This window comes from Marmota monax, unplaced genomic scaffold, assembly GCF_021218885.2.
Source record: "Marmota monax isolate L192 unplaced genomic scaffold, Marmota_monax_Labrador192_F-V1.1 WCK01_AAM20220418_F8-fsc00136, whole genome shotgun sequence".
Taxonomy (NCBI): Eukaryota; Metazoa; Chordata; class Mammalia; order Rodentia; family Sciuridae; genus Marmota; species Marmota monax.
In genome coordinates this window covers 3863461-3883461 of record NW_026693905.1, presented here as the reverse complement: position 1 = coordinate 3883461, position 20001 = coordinate 3863461, and the positions used below count along the sequence as shown (strand labels likewise).

Sequence of the window (20001 nt, the reverse complement as noted above, 5' to 3'; positions counted from 1 at the left end):
GTTTTCATTAGCTCTTAAGTGATGGTCATGCCAGAGCTCACTTCCGTGCTTCAACAGGAGTTTGCTATCCAAGACTGACCATCTATGACTTGACTCATATTTTTCAGGGTCTTTACAGTGGCTGAGCTCTGAAGAAGGCTCCAGGGTCAAACTTGAATAGACTTCCCAGTCTAGTTCAGATTTATTTCTGAACTAGGTATTAGATTGTTAATTTACACTTGATTTTTTCCCCATGTGCTCTAAATGCATTCAACTCATGACAATATTTTCAAGGCTACACTCTTCTTTTTTACAACTTGTTAAATGTCACACATTGATTTTCTAAATTTTGTAGGATGGTTGGCTAATGTAAAATTCTCATAAATGAATCAATGATGTTGCTGCCTCATTATAGAATTTTACTAATTAAGTTTCTTCTATGATGTAGAGCTAAATATAAGATCATATAATTTATTACCATAAAGTAAGAATTAACTTACAATATTTAAGGAGATCCCTCTCAGATTCAGACCAATTTACCACATAGCGTGCACTCACTAAATGTTTGTAAAAATACCTAAAACTTCATGAAAAATTTTGCAAAACAAATTTTATAAATACTATATTTATTTATGATGAAAAATATAACTAAAATAAAATTACTCATTGATCTGTGCATTTAGTTTACAAATGTCCAGAGCATAGAACTATTCAAGTAAATTAACCTTGTGATTCCACCCCGCCCCTGCCCCCGTATTGGCTTATGTTTAACCAAAGGAAGATGACTTTGGGTGTTGTAAGGTTAATCAATTATGGAAGTGCTTAGAAATCCTGATGTTAGGCATTCCTAGCTACAGAGAAGTCTCATTAAACATTTTAAAGATGTAACAAATTATTACATTCTGAATTTCAAAATATCCATGTTTTGATAGTATAATGTCAGGAATATAAAATAAGATTTAATTGACCAAAAAAAGCACTTCATGATTTTAATTTTTTACCACATTATCTACACAATAATTATCTGAAATAAATTCTGGCTTTAGGCTTCCTTCTTTCCAAAGCCTAGTTCAGATTTATTTCTTAAGAGACTGAGGACTGAGGCAAACCAATAGCTAAGAAACATCAGATAGGCCGGAAATCAAATATGTTATGTAGCTTGAGGCCTTGGTGGAAATGGAAATAAACACATGGGGCCTCTACTTTTTCTGATATGCAAATAATTTAACATAGATAAATGACTCAACAGCAGTATGGTCTGATTTCCAGAGTAAATCATTTTCATTTCCACTATTAGCTTAAGGGGATTATTATCTCTATAATGTTTTATATTAAAATCTTTTATGGAGTTTATTGCTGAGTTAGCTTATGGCTTTATATCCAGAACATTTTGCTGGTGAATTCTGGAACCCAGGGGAAGAAATGTGCTGTTCTTCCCATTTTGCAGATATGTAAGTGCCACTGTCAGCACGAGGATGGGGATATCTGCTTTTGTAGGTAGAGTGAAATAAACATTAGAAAATCTGGTCAGAACTTTAATTAGGCCCCAAATATCAGATGGATCTTTTAAATCTGATCTCTTGTTATTATGCTCAGGAACCTGAAGCCATAGTTGTAGGTTAACGTGGGTTTAGAATGTTCTGAATTGTTTCTCCTTCTGGCGTTTATTTGTCTACTCAAGAGCCTATTTACATACTGAATTTCATCTCAATACAAGATAAATCCCATTTTTCCATTTCTTTTGCTGAATTTTGAGAACAGGTTGTTTAAATAAAAAATAAGTAAAGATTACTTTTTATATGACTGTTAGAGATTACATAAATAGAACATTTTAGGACAATGTTGTTTATTGTTGACATACTTCTTCCACTTCAACCAAAATATTCCCATGTGTTTATAACAGAGAATGCTGCTTTAGTTTCCATTTTTTTTCTCATCTATTTCTCTAAGCTCCATGTGCACAAAAGCCTAATATCATTTTAGTCTGCAAGGAAAATCTTATTTTGACTTGTTTCCAGTGTCTTGAAATAAAGAATCCAAGTAAACAAACAAACAAAAACTCCTTTAAAGGTTCAACATCCTCAAAGTTAGTCCAGATTGATACTGGGATGTGGAACAATAAATAAACAACAATTAGATGAGTTTTAATAACATAATAGCAAATACAAAGAAAAAATTCAACAATAATAATCATGAGGCTAATTAAAAAACTTTTATAGGTTAATTATACATTATGTTTAGATTATAACTTTGTTTCCAAAAACTAAGTCCTCCAAATCAGTTGAGAATAGCACAAGGAATACATTTTCAAAGCCTTTTAAAAGTGGAATTTAGTTTTATGACTCACATTAGTACCTGTTGAATTATTTTTATGCTGAAAAAATTTTTGCAACATTTACCCTTTCAAAACATGCTTTCAAATTGAGAGTATTAAAGTACAAAATTCTGGTCATTTGTTTGTGGCCCCATAAAGCTAATCAATCATCTTACCAGAAAATGAAAATACACCCCAAAACGTAATTTTAAGATAAATTTTAATTTTGAAAAAAATTAAAAACCCTCAAGATATTTGGGAAAAATGTCAGTATCACATTGCATAATATCATTAAAAATAAAATAGTTCATTATTTGGTGAAACAACATGCCTCAGCAGACAAACCAAAAAATAACCATTGAGAATTTGTTATAATATCTACTTATCTGCAAAAGTATATTTTCATAAAAAATTCTTACAATTTGTGAAAGATTCTTCAGGTTTTACAGACATTAGTAACCAATATTAAACTCAGTTTAGAATGTTCATTTTAAAAGTAATATAAGAATGGTGATTATATAGATATTTCTGTAACTCAGCTTAATTTAGAAACAGCATATTAAATAAAAGTTATAAAGTAGGAGATTAAAAATGGAGTAATTACATACACATAGGAAAATTAGGTTTTAATCCATCTAAATATTGTGAGTGGGAAAATCTATAACCATATGGATATTCCTCCTAAAGTTTTGCAGATTAAAGTAACATTTAATATTAGTAGGTTATAGAGACTTTTAATTTCAATCTTTAATCTTTAAATTCATACAAAGTAACAAGGAACCCCAATTTTTGAGTACACATTTTATAATCCCACTGACTCCCAGATTACAATACATACAAGCTAAAAGAAACAAACTAGAATGTAAACTGGCTTTACTGCATTTTCCTTAATAGTCATATTTGCTATAATCCTTGGCCTAACTTTTTTTGTGTTTGTAGCTTGTTAGTATGTTTTGTAGGTATATTTATATGGGTAGGAGAGGACAAACATAATTCTGAAGAGGTGGAGATAATAATATTAATTGCAGATACAATTTAAACGTTGGTTCAAGACAGCAGGCAGCAAGTCTTTCCTGGAGGGAGAATCTGAGGGAGCATCTCCTTACCTGCCTCAGCATCTTTGGTCCTAAAAGTCTCGTGAGCTTGATTACTCAGGGCCTGGAGTCATTGTGAACAATTCTCCAAACCTGTTGGGCTCTCTTCAGATTATAAAATATAATTAATGACTTGACATTTCACTATGACAGTTTACAGATTTATAGACAGGTAATTCTTAGTTGACCTGGGTCTTGTTGTGGCTTATCCATGGCAATTTTGAATTAAAGTTCTTATAAATCAATTAGAGTTCATGACTGAATTGCCTTTTGTCTCCACTTAAAAAAATTGGAAAGCAGAAATAGAAATAAGCTTAGAAAAGGAAAAAGGGGTAATATGTTAGACTGACTGGCTGCAGGAATTGCTGCTCCTTCAGTTACTAGTGGAATGATCTCTGTTTCCCTAAGGCTCAGTTAGCTCAAGTGTAAAATGGAGGTCTTAATGTTACCTACTTCGTTGTATTTTTGTGAGGATTAGATGAGAAAATCCCTTAGTAGTTTTAGAGGCAGTTCTTTGTATATTTCTGTTAACTATTAGCTAGGGAGGATGTTTTAGGGAGGAGATTAGTCCAGAATTCTTGTTGATGTCATGTGCTCTCCTATTTTTCCAACATAGACAGCATCTTGATTCTATTTGGAATACCATACCTTTCCCAGAATAGTGGAAATTAGTTCAAATCTAAAAACTTAATTTTCTGTGCAAAAGCATATGGATTTTAGTCAACATAGATACCTATACATGTAAACCAGTTTATATCTTAACAGCTTTTCATTAAAGTTATGACAAAGGGTCTAAATAGGACAGGGACTGGTTAATTGACTTCTACAAGACTCATTTAAGAAATGTAATGATTTACTTTATTCAAATGTATTACTCAATTTTTTTAAAAGAGGGAGGTGCCTTTATATGAGGACTCCTGCTAAAGAAAATTTGAAGTATTTGAACATTATATTATCATTATTTTAAAAATGAATTATACAAATATTTATTGAGTGTATAATTATACAAATATTTATTGGATGTACCAGCACAACATATAAATCTCAACAGCAATAATGATAAAAACAACAGCCTCAGTTTTGTTGGGGAGGGAGGAAAATGGGCCAATTATTACAAAATATTTGGAAATTTAGTATAAACATGTAAAATTGCAAGTTTGAGTCTACAACCAGTGACATGTAGACTACTGTAGACATGTAGTAAAATTTGTCAAGCATTTTAGGTTAAAAGTAAAAAGAGAAAAGAGAATGTTTGGGGTATGTATACGGAATCCAATTTTATTTCTTTTGCTAATGATGGAGGATTTGATTTCTAAATAAAATAGTCAATTATTAGTATTAATAATGAAAAAAAAATGATGTTGGAATCATCTAGAATCTTCTGAAGACATTACTTATATGACACTTGGTTAGTATGGAATGCCTAAAAGTACTTGCAGTTAGTAGTTGCTGCTCAGCTTCAACTGATTCTCCTTTTATCCTTTAGCGCAAACTATAGGTATATGGGATATCCATCTTTGGTTTCAAGAGAAAAATGTGAAAGCTAGTAAAAATAACCGTAAGTCAGTAGGCATCACAGAATTACTTTGAAGCACCATAGTGTTGGCATGCTAATATCCCAACATCCCACTGTGCCCCGTTTTTCTATATATTCACAGAGTGTGTGCTAACCACAGTACTGTGTAAACCACAAGCCAATATTCACAATGTTGAATTTGGATTTGGGCTTTTTGTTTGAGAAGTCACGACTTAGTGGGGGAAAGAATACCTTAAGCGATTAACATAGAAGCTAACATACAAACTGCTCCTGATCGGGGCAGGAGCATAAAATAATCAGCGATTAGTTGTGACTTGAGTGATCTTTGAGGGTGTAAGCTGGGCACTAGCAAGGATAAGCAGAGTATAAACAGGACACCAGGAAACACTGAAGGCACAAAGAACTGACATAGAGAGTAAGATTCTAAGGTATTAAAGAGAATGGACCAATGAAGGGATCTTACATGCTAACAGAGAGTTTGAGAACACTAAATGGTTGAGAAACCCTTAAGTGCACTGGCTGGGATGGGTACAGCAGGGGAAACTAGAGGCAAGCAAAGCAATTAGGAGGCAGCAGTAAATGATGACAAGAGTTTTCTCTTGGGTGATGGCACAATTTCATGTTAATTAGAGTTCATTCTAGAAGCAAGTGGGTGGCTATTTATTAGTTGTTATAGTCTGTATTATTAAATATCAGACACTATGTGCTGAGCTAGAGCTATTTTTAATTGGAGTATTATTTAAATAAATTTTTTCTCTATAGGAACTTTCTCTTTTTGACCAAACTCATTATTTAGTCATTTAGCAATACTCTGCCAAACAATTAGTAGGCTTTCTTTCTAAAGTAATTTCACCGAAGTGTGAACGAGGCTTAATTACTTGTTCTGGGAACTGATGTAAGCTGGTGAACAAAACAAACCCAATGCACTGCCCACATGAAGTTTCCTTTCTGGTGGTATAAGACAGATAATAAGTAAGGCACCGCATGCTGTGGTAGAAAGCAACAAGGGCAATGAAGAAAGGGCAGACCAAGGAGACAGGGGACTAGGGCAGCAGATTATAATTTTATTTTATTTTTTTACATTTAATTTTTTAAAAAATTTTCCCCCATGGCATATTGTAATTTTAAATAGAGCAATCAAGGTGGACCTTGCCAAGAAAACAACATTTGATCACAGAATTGAGGAAATCTTTAAATTTTGGACTTTAAATTCAAAATTTGACAAGCATTTATTGAAGTTTTAACTTTTTATTACTTGAAGCATAGGTGGAAAAAGAAAATTATTTATTAAAGAAAACCCCCCCAGATCTCATGAAAAATCAAAGGGAGATCAGTTGAACAGAGGAATGTGAGGAGGTGAGGAAGGAGGGGAAGTTCAGGGGAGTGACCAAATTATATTGGCTAAATTATATTGTTATATTCTGTGCATGTATGAATATGTAGTAAGAAATTCCACCATTATGTAGATGCCAATGAAAATTGTAGAAAAAATAAATAAATGACATATGTCAAAAAAGAGAAAAATCCCCCAAAGGAAAGGATACTAACTTATCTATCTGTGTACTTCCAGGTGTTTCAGTGATACTTAAGCAATAGTCTTCTTGAGACTTCCTCTATTTCACAATACATGCACTTGTCTAGCTGTAACTAAATGGGGAGACTGGGGACATTCATCCATGTGTCTCTAGAACTGAATGAAGTCCTTAGCACATGAATGGAGCTCACTGATGTTTGTGGCTTGAATGTCTAAAACATCTTACTGGCATTACATGTTTATTATATACATAGGGATCATGTTATGATAATGCTCTTTATCTTGTAGAACTCACATAATCCTTTGGTTACATTTCCTGATATTCCAGTGCATATTTCCCTTCATTAAGGTTTTCTTTGCACTTTTCAGCTTTCAAAGTGGCAAAGTGCTCTGGCAGTAGGCACTTAAATTAGAACTTAATATTACCATCCAATTTGTAGGTTATGCACCTCTGTCTGCTAGAACTGAGGCTACTAAAATATCTTATGATGGTAACAAGGTGATTTCTTTTGGATGCATTGGAATGAAATAGCATTTGGGGAACTGTTAGCTAGAAGAGGGGATTCCAAATAATAGCTCTTTGTTCAGAGGTCCTCCATCAATTCATAGATAAGTCAATTGGCACTCATCATTTTAAAGTCATTGGAGGCCGGTGTAGTTAAGAAGAATATAAAGGGTACTGTAGGCAATAAACAGAAGCCTTGTAACAATATAATGCGTAGTGGGAAAGAGAATTGGAAGATCTATAAAAACTGCCAAAAAGAACAAAAAATATAATTAAAGGAGCAAAAGACATATTGAACACAATCTCAGGAACTATTTCAGGCAGTAGTAAATGTCTCCTCAAATATATCTTTAGAGAAAGAAAAGCAAAGTAGAAAACTAGTTCCTTGGAGAGAAGAAGAAAAAATACCAAACAGAATTGTAGGAACAGGCTAACAAGAGTTGGATTTGCTTATGTTAATTTTTACTTTCTTTAAAATATTTGAATAGTGTCTAGCCCAGATGTCAGTTTGATGTTCTTGCATGAGAAGAGGAGAGAGGAAAAAAAAATTATGTGTGATATTTTAAGCAGTCATGGCTCAGAGTAGGGCAAATAAATTAGTATGTTGAAAATAATTGAAATCTTCAGTTTACACCCCAGTTTTGTGAACTAAGAAATCTTAGGTTCTATCAGAGTTACATATTATGTAAAAAAAAAAGTCTCCTTCCTTACTTCCATTTTGTGAAAGCATGTTGGTTACACATGACTTCCTCAAGAACATAAAATAGTATTTCCAATAGAAAACTTTTTTGACAGTGCATTTTCATTACAACCAGAGGGTTCTATCTAGTGAAACGTGTCAGAGTCACTTGGGGAGTTTTTTTCAATAAACACATCCCTGTTGAGATCCATCTCTATAGAAGGGCTTATAGTAATCTTTGGAGATTCACTGGACATTATCACTTTTAGTTCCTAAATAATTATCCTCTCTCTTGAATTAAAATTAGACAAAAGTAATTGACAAAAAATGTAGAGTACAGAAAGTCTGGGTACAGAAGCAGAATTCAGATTTGTGTGTTAAGCTGATCGCTGCCCAAAATGTCATGTTGTCACTCATTTTAAATTTAATCATGTGTTTTTCTTTATGCTAAGTAACTCCAAGTAGTGACTGTGAAAACAAACCATAACTAAATTAAAGATAGTGTCAAACTTGCAATCTCATACACTGGTTCCAAGGCGATATATAAAAGTTTACTTGAAAGATAATTTGATAAGCCAAAAAAAGGGCAAAAATATTTAATCTTTCCCATGGACAGACACACACTCACACATAAATATCTATAGCGCTTAATACAGAGCTTTTAAATTTTTTCTCTGAAATGTAAACTTGAAACCTGTATGTCATACCTCTGATAAGAAAAATAATAAAACTACCTGTTGAGAAGAACATATTAAACATATTCTTTCAATTTTAGTAGAAAATGCTACAGTAGTTTTTGATGTAAATACAATAATTTCCATACTAATCTAGAAATCATTTTTGAGTTCCTGTGCCTGCCAAAGTTGGGGTGTGTGTGTGTGTGTGTGTGTGTGTGTGTGTGTTGGGAGTATATACTAAATGATTAGTCACTATGACACTAATCCTAAAACTGTAGGGGACAGGAAGTAGAGAATTAATATGTCTAGGTCTCTAATGACTTACCTTACAGAAAGAACAACCCAATGATAAGCCTTAATTCAACAGTTTAACTCAAGGTCAAACTGGTTTCATCATATTCCTATTTATTTCCTAAGTCCTGATTATCTGAAGCAAATCTCAGACATCATATTAATTTATCCTTTAACATTCCATTATTTATCTTTTAAAAATATAAGGACTGTTAAAAATATAACCATGTTGCTACTGCAATCTTTTCAAAAAATGATTATACCAATGTAGTCAAACAGCAATTGATTATTCAAATTTCTTCAATTATTACAAAGATTTTTTTTATAGTTTGTTTTTAAAATCCATGTTCCAATTAATTTGTCCTATAGCATTTCTTACAGAGTCTAGATTTTGCCTCTCAAGATATGTGTTAACACATTTTTCTCTCCCCTGAATTTTATGGAAATTGAGGGTTAGATTTGAATTGTTTCAACAATAGAATTTAGAGTATTTATGAGGAGTGGATGATGTCTGCTTCTTAGATAAGCTTCTCTAATTGTCCCTTTTTCTTAGCCAAGAATTTTATAGAAGCTGGTTCAAAGATTAATATGGCAAACTAATCAAATTCAGAATGCCTGTAGTCTTAAGAGGGAACCAGACATGGATATAATTAACTCTAATAAAAAGCAAAATACATTATGCGTTTAGAGTGTTACACAGTGCTTGCTTTTGTATCAGTATTAATAGAGTGATAAAGCTTCAGCTTCTTCATGACCATAAAGCTGGTGTGGAGAGGGCAGCCCTTGGGACAACTCCATCAAACACAAGAGCTCCGTGGAACACAGTGATAGATAATCTTGAAGATTCCTTCTAGCTCTAAACCTCAGAGCAAGGAGGAGTTGTATGCTACAGTTCACAATGTTTTTGCAAACGCATAGGCTTCCCTTACAGCTATCCTTGAGCAAAGCTAGGGAATATTAAGGAGGAAAAGATAGACCATGGCATTCTAGCTAAATTGAAATATTTCTGGCGTGTCAACAACTCTACAAGTGGACTTAGAATAGGCAAGATATCGACATGCTTCAGTTCCTCTTTGAAGCAACACAAAACACCTACCAGTGACAAGAGAAAAAGTGACAAGTAACAGAAGTGAAATTTCAAATCTGGGCAACATAGTTTCATTAAATATACTGTGCATTTATTTAATATGCTTGTATATTTTTCTTTGGATTTTTTCTTTTGTGTGTGTGTGTTTTGTATTTAACATTGTGCTAAGATTCATGCCACTGTTTCTTCAGGCACAGACAGCACATATTGTCCTGGAAGATGGAACTAAGATGAAAGGTTACTCCTTTGGCCATCCATCCTCGGTTGCTGGTGAAGTGGTTTTTAATACTGGCCTGGGAGGGTGAGTGATGCTTCATTTCAAGGCTTTATCCTTCCACTATGTAGAGAAATAACTGGACAATCTTCCTCCTAGTGGTAAATTGAAATCCCTGCACCAACAGGCTATAGATTGCCCTGTAGTCGCACAGTGTCTTGCCCATAGCCTACTGCAGCCATCCCTGAAAGGAGGGGCAGACACATACCTCCTCTTAGAGCACATGCACACTCTGGTGGCACCTGGGTGAGGGGTAGGGGGCAGAGAAGAAAATTAATTCTAAGAACATGTTGTGAGGACATGGGTTATGTGAAATTACCATATGCTTCTGGAAGGGAAGGTCTGGATCTGATGAAGGTGAAGACTGGACCAGGGAATAGCACACTCCAGTGCCATTCCATTAGTGAAAACTCAGCCTTGCATGTGTAAAAGGAAATACGGCAGTTCTTGGGTATTTTTATCATTTTGCACTTTAATAAGAAAGACAAACTGACAGATACACTTATTGCTTTAAAAATAATCAGTGAGAGAGTGGGTGCACAGCTCTAATATTTTAAATAATTAACAGTTCTTACGAAGAACTGCTAAGTGATATATAGCAATGAAGATAAGATTGGCTACAGAAATCACGTGGCTGGGCTTATCGAGTCAAAAATGCTTATCTAGGAAGCTGAAGTTCTTGAAGTTCTTGTCTCAGTTCTAATGATAACTGATTATGTGATAGTGAGAGCATTGCTTAATTATTCTGAATTCTGTTTTCCCTATTTAAATAGTAAGGGGGCTGGATTAGATGGTAATTTATAGCCAGGGATTTAAACATTATGAGTCTTTAAAAAAAAACATTACTACACTATTTCAAAAGGTTTCCATTAGAAAATTCAACCAAATGACCTTCTATGAAACATTTGATTAATTTTTTTAAGGGAAGTTCAAGTTAGCCTCATAAAGACATGGGGGCATTTGGTTAACTGAAGATATTGATTGACCCAACAGCCATCATGTTATTAATGTACATTTTTTAAAAACCTCTTGCCTCTCTGTGTGAAATGAAGAATATTAGATGGTTTTTTAAAAATGCTTCCACTGGTGAGAACATTAAATTACAGTGTATGAAACCTGTTTGCAAAGTTTTGCTTCACCAGGCAATTATTTAAGCTTTTCGACAGCACTAATTACTAGCTGTGTTAATATACCTGCCAACAAACAACTGTTTAATATAGATCAGAATGATGGAGGGCACTAGAGTTTTCTTCTTGGTGATAGATTACGGGTAATAAATCTTGTCACATCACAAAAGTCAAACAGGACCTGATGGATTAATTTGCTTCCAACACTGCAGTTCTCTGGAACAAGCCATATTTATTCATTTACTAGAGAATACTGTAAGTGTATATTTAAAGGGAATGGTCAGTTAGTTCTTTTATAGAAATACAGAAAGGGAAGTAAAAGTCAAATTAATTAAACATTTTTTTGTGATGTAGAAAAATGCATTCATTTATCAGATTAGTTCACGGATCCTATTTTCCTTTGAGAAATGCAGCTTTCATTCTTGACATGGCCCACTCAGTAATGTGGTTGATAATTAAAGGGGTTATTTTGTTTTTCATCTTCAAGAAATACATTTATATTGTGTGTAAGTCTTGGTTAAAAAGTATCAGTTCCTGACAGGTGAGAGGCATTCAAAAAATTAGCAGATGGTGGCTAATACCACAACATTTGAGTCACCCTAGGGATCACCGAGCTGAAAGACAGAGGGTTCTGTTGACAAAGTTAGCTCTGGTAGGAGTTAGTTTGAATGGGATTGAAGAATTTATGTTGACTACTGCCTGAGCGGAATTTTATTAGTTTCAAGGTTGTCGATTCTGTGCCCCTCAGCACGTAAATTCACTTTCAGTAGAAATCCACAAGAAAGATTTGTCTTAACTCAGTCTTCAGAAAGAGAAAATGTAACAGGGTAGAGAAGAAACTCAATTGCAATATTGTTGTTGAAGGGATGGATGTTTCTTATTCATGATGCTTCTTATAGATAACATATCAGGAATATATCTGTATATTCTTAGCCCCCAACTTTAAAATATAAGCTTCCTGCATCCCTAATTCTAAATCAGTACTTTAAAATAGTTGCATGGGATATTTTAATTCAGAGGTCAGAAATGCTTTAGGTTAGGTTTTGTGAGATTGAATATTTTTCCTAAGTTGATAAAACTGCTATCTTTGTATATTTCTTTCTAAAACTAAAATATTTTAAAAATTTAATGTTATTGAGTTCTTCTTTCATGTAAATTAACTTTTTTTTTTTTTTTGATGTGGTACTGGGAATCAAACCCAGGGCCTTGTGCATTCCATAGGCTATGGAAATCTTCAGATTATTTGCAAACTTTAAACAAGGCAGCGATAGTTTTAAAATAAAAATGTTATAAATGATTTTTAACAAGAATTCAAACACTTTAAAAACTTTATGGAATAAAATTATATGAGAATATGTGGTAGTACTTAACAGATTTTCTTTTCATATTAATTGTACCATATACTAATTTGATATTATCACAAAATTTCCCCAGGTTTGCTAAATTCTTGAGACAGGCTGTAGAATTTTAATCTCCCATTCTTCAATTTTTAAAGATTAACTAATTCAGAGTATATATGTAAATTGTAATTTTGGTAGATATACACATATTTGTTGTTGTTGATAATGTTTTTGCATGTTTACCCAGGTACCCTGAAGCCCTAACGGACCCTGCCTACAAGGGACAGATTCTAACAATGGCCAACCCTATTATTGGAAATGGTGGAGCCCCAGATACTACTGCACTGGATGAACTGGGACTTAGCAAATATTTGGAGTCTGATGGAATCAAGGTAGTATTACTGATGACTACTTAAACAGTCTCAATGTGTAGCAGTGTAGTGACATTTTGAAGAATCTAGGATGGGCAGTTTCTCCCTCAACATTACACAAAATAAATTCATGTACTCAACCTCATTCCTAAATAAATGAGAATAATCTTTAATGACATTATTTTGAGTTTTATTTTTCAGGCCACTTTAGATTTTAATGCCTTGGAAAAACAGCTTAATCTGAGAAAATGTTGTTAAAAGTCCAAATAACAACTATGCTATATGATTGATGAAGAATTGTCTTTTAAAAGGACTCTGATAATCAGTGCTCTATTACCTATTTTATTTTTCATCTAATTTTATTCCTTTGAGGGATGAATAATATATGACAGTTTAAAAGTAAGTGCATTAGTAACTTCTAGTGAAGGAATTTGGGGTAATATCTTAGGAATATAGGTTATAAAAACAATTCAAAAAATTTACTTTTCAAATTTACCACTTTTTCACCACTCTATTTTGGAATGATTTGGATTTATCATTTAGTTTAGCTCATTTATCACAATTTCCCCAAATGTCACAGTCTCCTTTATATGTAGATTAAGAAATTACTTTATTTTTCATGTGCATTAAACAGGTAAAAATGAATTAGATTATTGATGAGTCTAACAGGAAAAGAATACAGTGTACTAGCTGAGTTTCTGGATTTGGCAAGCAAAGTAAATCTTCTCTCCTGCATGATAATTAAGGAAACAATTATATATTTGAAAATCAAAGTATAGAGAACCCTTTTTGCTCTATGTCTATAACATTTTAAGTCTCGTTTGGTGGAGAGAGTAAAGCTTTTCTTTAAACATGTAAAGTGATCCTCAAGAAGAATCACAAGAGTTGGATAAAGTTCTGTAGTCACCATTTTAAAAGGATTTCTGTCTTTTTAGGTTGCTGGTTTGCTGGTGCTGAATTATAGTAATGAGTACAATCACTGGCTAGCTACCAAGAGTCTAGGGCAATGGCTACATGAAGAAAAGGTGAGAAAGCTGCTGGGGTGCCCAGAATCACCTCTGGGTTTCTAGTGAATATAAGGAAAGTTGGGAAGGTGTATGCAGATCTGAAGGGGCCAAATATATGAGGGAGTTTGTAAAGTCTGGGATCTTTTTATTTCAGAGAGTGATTCCTTTTCTTTACTACAAACAGGTTAAACTGGACTCTTCCTCCTCCTGGCCTAGGACCAGTTTTTTTCAGTTTATCCACTAGGTGGCGCCCATGAATGCCTGGTAGCATTTCTCATTAGGGAAAGCGATGGGGAAATTTTTTAATTTTCTATACTGTTGAGCAATCTAAGTTCTTCCCACCCTTTTATCTAGGATCTAGTCACGAATTTGCTTCATGGGTTCTCATACCAGCTCTATGGATTAACTGGATGTGCAGGTCATGTAATCATTCCATACAATACTTTTATCACCTTTAATTCTTGTGTGTATAAACTAAGATTCTCATCAAGTATCTTTGGGTTTTAAACAATATGACATATAACTGGATATAATCTCATTTGAGTAATATAGGAAAAATATAATAAAACATTACATTATATTTTCTATACCTTAAATATTAATTTCTAATCGAATAGGAGGATTTACTTTGTTTGAAGTTGGAAGTACTTCACTTCACATTCATTAGAGGACTTAACTATATTTAGCTTCACCTCTAGTGTTATAATTCCTGTTTTTTGTTGAACTGCTGCTGGGCCTGTCATTGATAGAGTACTATTCCAAGAAAACTCTGCCTCTCCAATAAGTGTCTAAATACTGGTGCTAAATGCTGCCTCTTTCCGACAAACTAAAAACCTCAATCTCTGAGACCTTATTCCTTTTTAAAAGGGAGAAGACATCTGTATGATATTGTGGGCCACTGCTGTTTTCTTCTCAACTCTTTTCTGAATCTATCTTCATTTTTTAGACAGCTAATTTCTATAATGGTAATTTTGGATATTCTCTTTTAGTGTTTTCTTTGTGTTATTCAGCACAACTGATTTTATAACATCTCCATATCAGAACTAATATTTTTAGCATAAATCTAACCCACGGTTTGTTAGTTTTTAAAAAATGTGCTTTTAATCTTCTATGATCACAGATACATAAAGTAGACAAGGTTCTAAGATAATAATCAGTTCACCCCTTCTGTTATCAGAGGAGGATAAGCATTTTGTTTAAGCATCTCTTAGATAATTGGTAGAAGAAAACAAATTGGAATTTATGGAAAGATATTCAGTGGGAATATGTTTATACTTATAAGGATTAAAGATGGTGAAACTATTGTATGGGATGATTACACAATCTGCACAGGTCATAATTCCCAATCCATTGCTTTTTCATTATATATATTACATCTGTCTCTATCCAACCTAGCCGAAGAAACTAAAACCAATGGAAGCATTGCCTGAATGGGGCATATGTTAGTGCAGCATGGCTACTAAACAGAGTCCTTCAGAAAAATGTATTGAGAACTTACTGTGAGCCAGGAATGTTTGGCTCAAATCAAAGATTTGCATATTATTGCCTATGAAGTTCACTGATTCTGTTATCTTAAAATACATATTTTTGAATATATTTGTACATACAAAATATATATGTATATTAAACTTTATGTGTTTGTACTCAAATATATCCAATTTAAAAAAAATAAATAAGTATATGTGTGTATATATACATGCATATATATGATGAAAATATTGTATGAGAGATATATATACTTACATATACATATATATAAGTGTGTGTGTGTGTGTGTATACATATAAAACATCCTAGGTTAAAGGTAACAAAACTGTAGCAGAAGATTGATGTTCAGAATTTCTCATTTCTTACTCTGAGGAAGGGCCCAGAAAGTAAGAGTCCCATGCCCAAATGGAGCAGCAATTTACCGTATTCTGACAACACAGTCACCCTGGGTCAAAGAAAAGAAGGAGTGGGGAAATTATTTACTGCTCAGGAAGATAGATGAGGCTAAGTTTGTAACTTGAAAACAATATGCTGAATCTAATTTCCTCCAATTTCACTGTCACTATGATTTTTTTTATAGGTTCCTGCAATTTATGGAGTGGATACAAGAATGCTGACTAAAATAATTCGGGATAAGGTACGATCATCATCTTTAGCCAAATCTATGTTTCTTCACATACTTTCCTCCCAGTGTCTGAGAGACCTATTAATGTGGAAAGGAACAAATCTGGCCAGCTTCTACTATTTGAGTCTCTGTTATTTTGCTTTCCTATTTTAAATGTAATTTTCAAGGCTGAAAATTAATTGGCATTTTTGTAACTGGTTGGATTTGGGATTAATTCACCTGGCAGGAGTTTATGGGGTTACCACTATGTGTTGTTTACACTAAAGACAAGGCATTTGTAATTCAGCTCACATGACAGGACTTTGGTAAAGCAAGTGGAGAATGGAACTAAGGCCATGATAATTTTGCCTAAACTTAGTACCTACAAACTTGAGAATACAAATCAGAAAGTATGTGGCATTGGTGCTGATCTTTATTTAGTTCCCTTTGAAGAATTATCTGTGAAATTAGTGAGTAGTATTTCATGGGTATGCCAAAGAAACCCTGCATGGATTACCTTAATTATGTAGCCTTTCTTGAGACTATATTGTTGATCAAGTGGTAAAAGGAAAGGTTGGCTTTTGCTATTTTGTCTGATTGCAGTGACACCAAGATCTGAGAAGGTCTCATTGCCATCTGCTTGCTTCTTCTTGCTGTAAGAGATTGATCCTACATGAATCCTTCATATTCCAAACCAGAGAAAAATATTCCCTCATTAATGTTGACTAGATTCCCTAAATGCAACCAAAATTTTCTTATTGAATGTTATTTAAAAACAACACAATTTAAGAGTAAATGTGTGAAACAGATTCTTCAAGAAAATTTTTGTGGATCCTTTGTAAGAATATATGGCTAGTTGGTCCTCTGTATCCATGGGTTATGCATCTATGGATTCAGCCAATTGGGAAAAAATGTTTGTACTGAACCTGAACATATTTTTTTCAAGTTTTTCCTAAGTAATTCAATATAACATCTACTTGCATAGCACTAGGTATTATACATAATTTAAAAATGATTTAAAGTATATGGGAGGATGTTCATAGATCACACACAGAATCCACTGGGTCTTGGAACCAATCTGTTGCACATACTAAAATTCAACTGCATATTGACACAGGCTATCCACAAGCAGAAAGAAAAAACAGGTTTGAAAATAAGAACATGGCTACATTTCCATGACCAGAAGGAAGACAGTGAGAGTTTATGCAGTCATTCTATTTTAGTTCTGATTTTATTACCTCCACCATGTTTTTCCTGGGAATAGACACCAGTGAAATTATATATTCCAGGTAAATTCTCATGTTTTCTTAGCCTATAATGTGTGGGAGCAGTAAACAATGATGAGGCTTCTAGGATGAAAAGGGAATAAAATTGGGGAATTCAATTCAGGCTGCAGAATTGGCAGGTTGAATAGAGTATAGTTAGCCCTATTGATTGGGTAAAACTCTTTAGAAGATCACTTTGTGTCTCTTGTGTGATGTGTGAGGTTAAGACAAACTTCTATTTCACCACAGGCAATTTGTTTTTTTAAAATTTTGACTGAAAAGAGTAGCACAGATAAAATAGTAGTATTGCCTGTTTATGAGTAACAGTGGATCACAATTAAAATATATATTAAAATATATATATTAATCTCAGGTTGGAAAGTAAGATCATATTTCATCAACATCCTTTTTGAAAAAGGAGAAAATGAAATTTCAAAATTAGGGATTCAGAGTACCTCCTCAACAACGGGGTCAGAGAGACGCATGGATACGCTTAGATTCGACCTGCTGAGAAACTCCTAGCAAAATTCCACTAAAGAGAGACTGGCCGGGAATTGGTAGGATTTTTGGAGGTGACAGTTTGCGCTAGACGAGTGAATCTCCGCCACGCAGCGCAGAGGTCCAGACCTGCCAGCCGCTGGCCGTGCGACTCGGCGACTGTCGGCTGCCTGCACACGGCCCCTGCGTCAGGGTGGATAGCCTCTGAGGCGCAGCACAGCAGGAGCGGTGCAGGGACTCTAGGAAGAGGTCTCTCGCCAAGCCTTCATGAAATAGCGAACCAGGAGCTGAAACCAACCAGAGACAGACCAGTCCCACCCCTCCCTTCGGACACTCTGGCAAGGAGCCTGGGGCCCGCCATAGCAAAGAGGTGACATCATCAGAGTTCCGCCAACAGAATTCCTTCCCAGCGGAATCCATATTAGCAGGAGCCACCATACACGGATTTCTGTCAGCACATAGAGGGCAGAAGCTCAGATCAGAGGGCACAGCTCCGCCTATTGGAAGAGAAGAAAATGGGATTCAGCCATAGAACAGGGGATGCCAGCATGGCAGAGATCTGATGTCGTCGGAGAACGGCCGAGGAGGGAACTTCATCGGTGCCAGCGGCGACGGAAACAGTTGGTCCCCTGGTAGGGAGGGTGAGTCACAGACACCCGAGTCTCTCTCGCTTTGTCTTCGAGTCAGAGGGGAGGAGCAGGGCCGCCGCCCGCACCTGCAAGGTAGGCAGACCTGCAACCAACCTGCAGATCAGGCCCAGCTGTCTGCAGGCGTGGTAGGAGGGGCAGGGCAGAGCCCCCGCCTGCGCCGGCAAGGTAAGCAGACCTGCGACAGAACAGCGGATCAGGCCCAACGGCCTGCCAGCGTGGTACACCCTTCACCCCAACTGGAGTAGGGGCAGAGCAGAGCCTTCGCCCGTGCCCAGATCAGGCCCAGCGGCCCGCCTGTGTGGTGGTCAAGTGACCCCAATTGGAGTGGGGGTGGAGTGGAACTGACACCCGTGCCCGCAAGGGGGGCAGACCGGCGGCCAACCTGCAGATCAGGCCTAGCGGTCCCCGGGCGTGGTAGGAGGGGCAGGGCAGAGCCTTCGCCCCCACCTGCAAAGTAGGCAGACCTGCGACAGGACAGGAGGACCAGGCCCAGGGGTCCGCGGGCGTGGTAGACACCTCACACCAATTGGAGGAGGGGCAGAGCAGAGCCCCCGCCCGCACCTGCAAGGGAGACTTTTCAACTATACAAGAGCAATATAAATATATAGGGGGGGGGGGAAATTTCAAAAACACAACAGTTTCACCAAGAAGAAAGAAACACAAGCAGTATGAAAAGACAAGGAAAGAAAGGACTACAAGCAATGCAGGTCAACTCAACTTTAGAAGAGGTAACAGCTGCAGCAGATGGAATGTCAGATAAAGAATTCAGGATATATATGCTTCAGATGATCTGGAGTATCAAGGAAGACATTAGACAGCAAAATCAGACAATGAAAGATCACTTCGACAATGAATTACACAAACAAATCCAGGAAGCAAAGGATCAACTATACAGGGAGATAGAGGTTATAAAAAACAAAAAAACAGAAATCCTAGAAATGCAGGAAGCAATAAACCAACTTAAAAACTCAATTGAGAATACTACCAGCAAAGTAGAACACTTAGAAGATAGAACATCAGACAATGAAGACAAAGTATTTCAACTTGAAAAGAACATAGACAGCTCAGCAAGACTGTTAAGAAACCATGAGCAGAACATCCAAGAAATATGGGATAACATTAAGAGACCAAACTTAAGAGTCATTGGGATACAGGAAGGTATAGAACTCCATACCAAAGGAATGAGCAATCTAGTCAACGAAATAATACGAGAAAACTTCCCAGACTTGAAGAATGAGACAGAATCCCAAATTCTAGAAGCCTACAGGACGCCGAATGTGCAAAATTATAAGAGATCCACACCTAGACACATTATAATGAAGATGCCCAACATACAGAATAAGGAGAGAATTTTAAAAGCTACAAGAGAAAGGAAGCAGATTACATTTAGGGGTAAGCCAATCAGGATAACAGCTGATCTTTCAACACAGACTCTGAAAGCTAGAAGATCCTGGAATAACATATTTCAAACACTGAAAGAAAATGGGTTCCAACCAAGAATTGTGTATCCAGCGAAATTAAGCTTCAGGATGGAAGATGAAATTAAAACCTTCCACGACAAACAAAAGTTAAAAGAATATGCAGCTAGAAAACCATCTCTTCAAAACATCCTCGGCAAAACATTACAGGAAGAGGAAATGGAAAATAACAATGAAAACCAACAGTGGGAGGTAGGACAGT

General features: G+C 35.4%; 1 protein-coding gene across 1 annotated transcript in view; it reads left to right on the top strand.

Moving 5' to 3' along the window:
* Cps1 (carbamoyl-phosphate synthase 1) overlaps positions 1 to 20001 on the top strand; it is a 121382-nt gene that overhangs the window by 5146 nt on the left and 96235 nt on the right. The window contains exons 2-5 of the mRNA XM_046462888.2: positions 9889 to 9998; positions 12686 to 12830; positions 13745 to 13834; positions 15885 to 15941. Coding sequence (XP_046318844.1) covers positions 9889 to 9998; positions 12686 to 12830; positions 13745 to 13834; positions 15885 to 15941 — 402 coding nt within the window. The remainder of the gene's footprint in view (positions 1 to 9888; positions 9999 to 12685; positions 12831 to 13744; positions 13835 to 15884; positions 15942 to 20001) is intronic.